Consider the following 1,624-nt stretch of genomic DNA (forward strand, 5'->3'; position numbering starts at 1 on the left):
GGGAGAGGGGGGGGGGGAGGGGAGGACAAAAATCAGATTCCGGTCCCAACCATTTACCAATAACAAAAGAAAAATACCCCTTAATACCCCTAAATGTACAAGTGACACAATTCTCCTTCAACTCCGACAACTGGAAAGACAGAAGACGGCTCTCACCTCTGCACAGCCATGGCCACCTGTTTGTCGGAGAAGCCGAGTTGTTTGGCGCGGAGCAGGACGTCCCGGGTCATGGTGGACTTATCCTGGCAGGACTCCAGCGTGGACACGTGGTCGGTGATGTTCTTCATCTTGTGCAGGAACCAGCGGTCGATCTTGGTCAGCTCATACAGGCGATCGATGGTGTAGCCGGCACGCAGCGCCGCAGCCAGCACAAATATCCTCTTATCCGTAGGAGTCTCCAGCTCCTGGAGGACAGGAAGGATGGTGATCAACCCGCCACCGGCCACATGGAAGCTTCCCTAACCAGAGTGACAACCACCTTACCTCATCGGACTCGGATTTCATCGTGTGGTCAAACCCCACGCAGTTCTCATCCACCATGCGCAACGCCTTCTGGAACGCCTCCTCGAAGTTCCGGCCCACCGACATGACTTCACCTGGAACGGCAGAGACGTGAACTCATCACATGCGACTGCTGGACCTCCTCCTAACAATGGCCGTTATCCTTCAGCTTCAACTCATCCACCGACCTGGGACCACAATGCATTGCAAAGTGCGTTCAGAAGCCGGATCTCCTCAGTCAGGGAGGGATGGAAAGGCCACGGAGAGACCCTTAGCATTTGTAATGGAGGCTGAGCAAGTGTGGCCATTGTAGGACAAGTCACCTCTCTGGGGTGCTGCCACATGCATAGTGGGGGGGGGGGATGGGTAGAAGCTCTCCCTCAAATTTGTCATGCTGAAAACGCCCCCAGACCCCGTACTCACCAACGCTCTTCATGGAGCTGCCAATCTTGGTGCTGACTCGCAGGAATTTACTAAGATCCCATCGAGGGGCCTTCACCACGCAGTAGTCCAAGCTGGGCTCAAAGTTGGCTGTGGTGGAGTTGGTGACCGAGTTCCTACAAAAAGTAACAAAAAAAGATAACGTGGGTGCAAGAAGATCTCCGACCTGAAAAATGGAAACATGCCTGCTTGGTTCTGCGCCAGCGACTGCTAAAGTACTCCGGGTGGGGGCTGCCCCAGTGTCCCCAGGCGTTACAGAAGGGGATACCTTGCGCAGTAGGCCCCGGCAACTTGCACACAGGCCTATCAGAAAAAAGACAAACATGACGGTGCTCCTGTCAGGCCGAGGAAACACAAATAACGGAGGCATGAGAGTCCCAAGCACCTTTTTTATTTGGCGTGTATGATGAGTTTCCTGTTTCAGGTGGGAGGAGACTCTCAGATGCCGTCCTGGAAGATTACTTGGGAAAAATTGCAGCCGAGATATACTCAGTACAATGGAGCGGCCATACCTATGACACCCAACCAGTGACAACTTATTATTTTACTTCCCTAAAGCAGTGTCTGGTCTCCAGTCTCTGGATGGGGACATTCCCCTCAGGAACTAAACTTGTATTCAGTCCAACTCTGTAAATGTCATTACACAATGTATCAATTATTATTATACGCTATGGATGGACCG

General features: G+C 52.5%; 1 protein-coding gene across 1 annotated transcript in view; it reads right to left on the reverse strand.

The window, feature by feature from the left end:
• CAD (carbamoyl-phosphate synthetase 2, aspartate transcarbamylase, and dihydroorotase) overlaps nt 1-1,624 on the reverse strand; it is a 37,576-nt gene that overhangs the window by 22,887 nt on the left and 13,065 nt on the right. Inside the window, 3 exon segments of the mRNA XM_018574923.1 lie at nt 150-404; nt 484-596; nt 925-1,058. Of these exon segments, the coding sequence (XP_018430425.1) occupies nt 150-404; nt 484-596; nt 925-1,058 (502 nt within the window).

Source organism: Nanorana parkeri, unplaced genomic scaffold (genome assembly GCF_000935625.1).
Source record: "Nanorana parkeri isolate BGI_ZX_2015 unplaced genomic scaffold, ASM93562v1 scaffold3370, whole genome shotgun sequence".
Lineage (NCBI taxonomy): Eukaryota > Metazoa > Chordata > Amphibia > Anura > Dicroglossidae > Nanorana > Nanorana parkeri.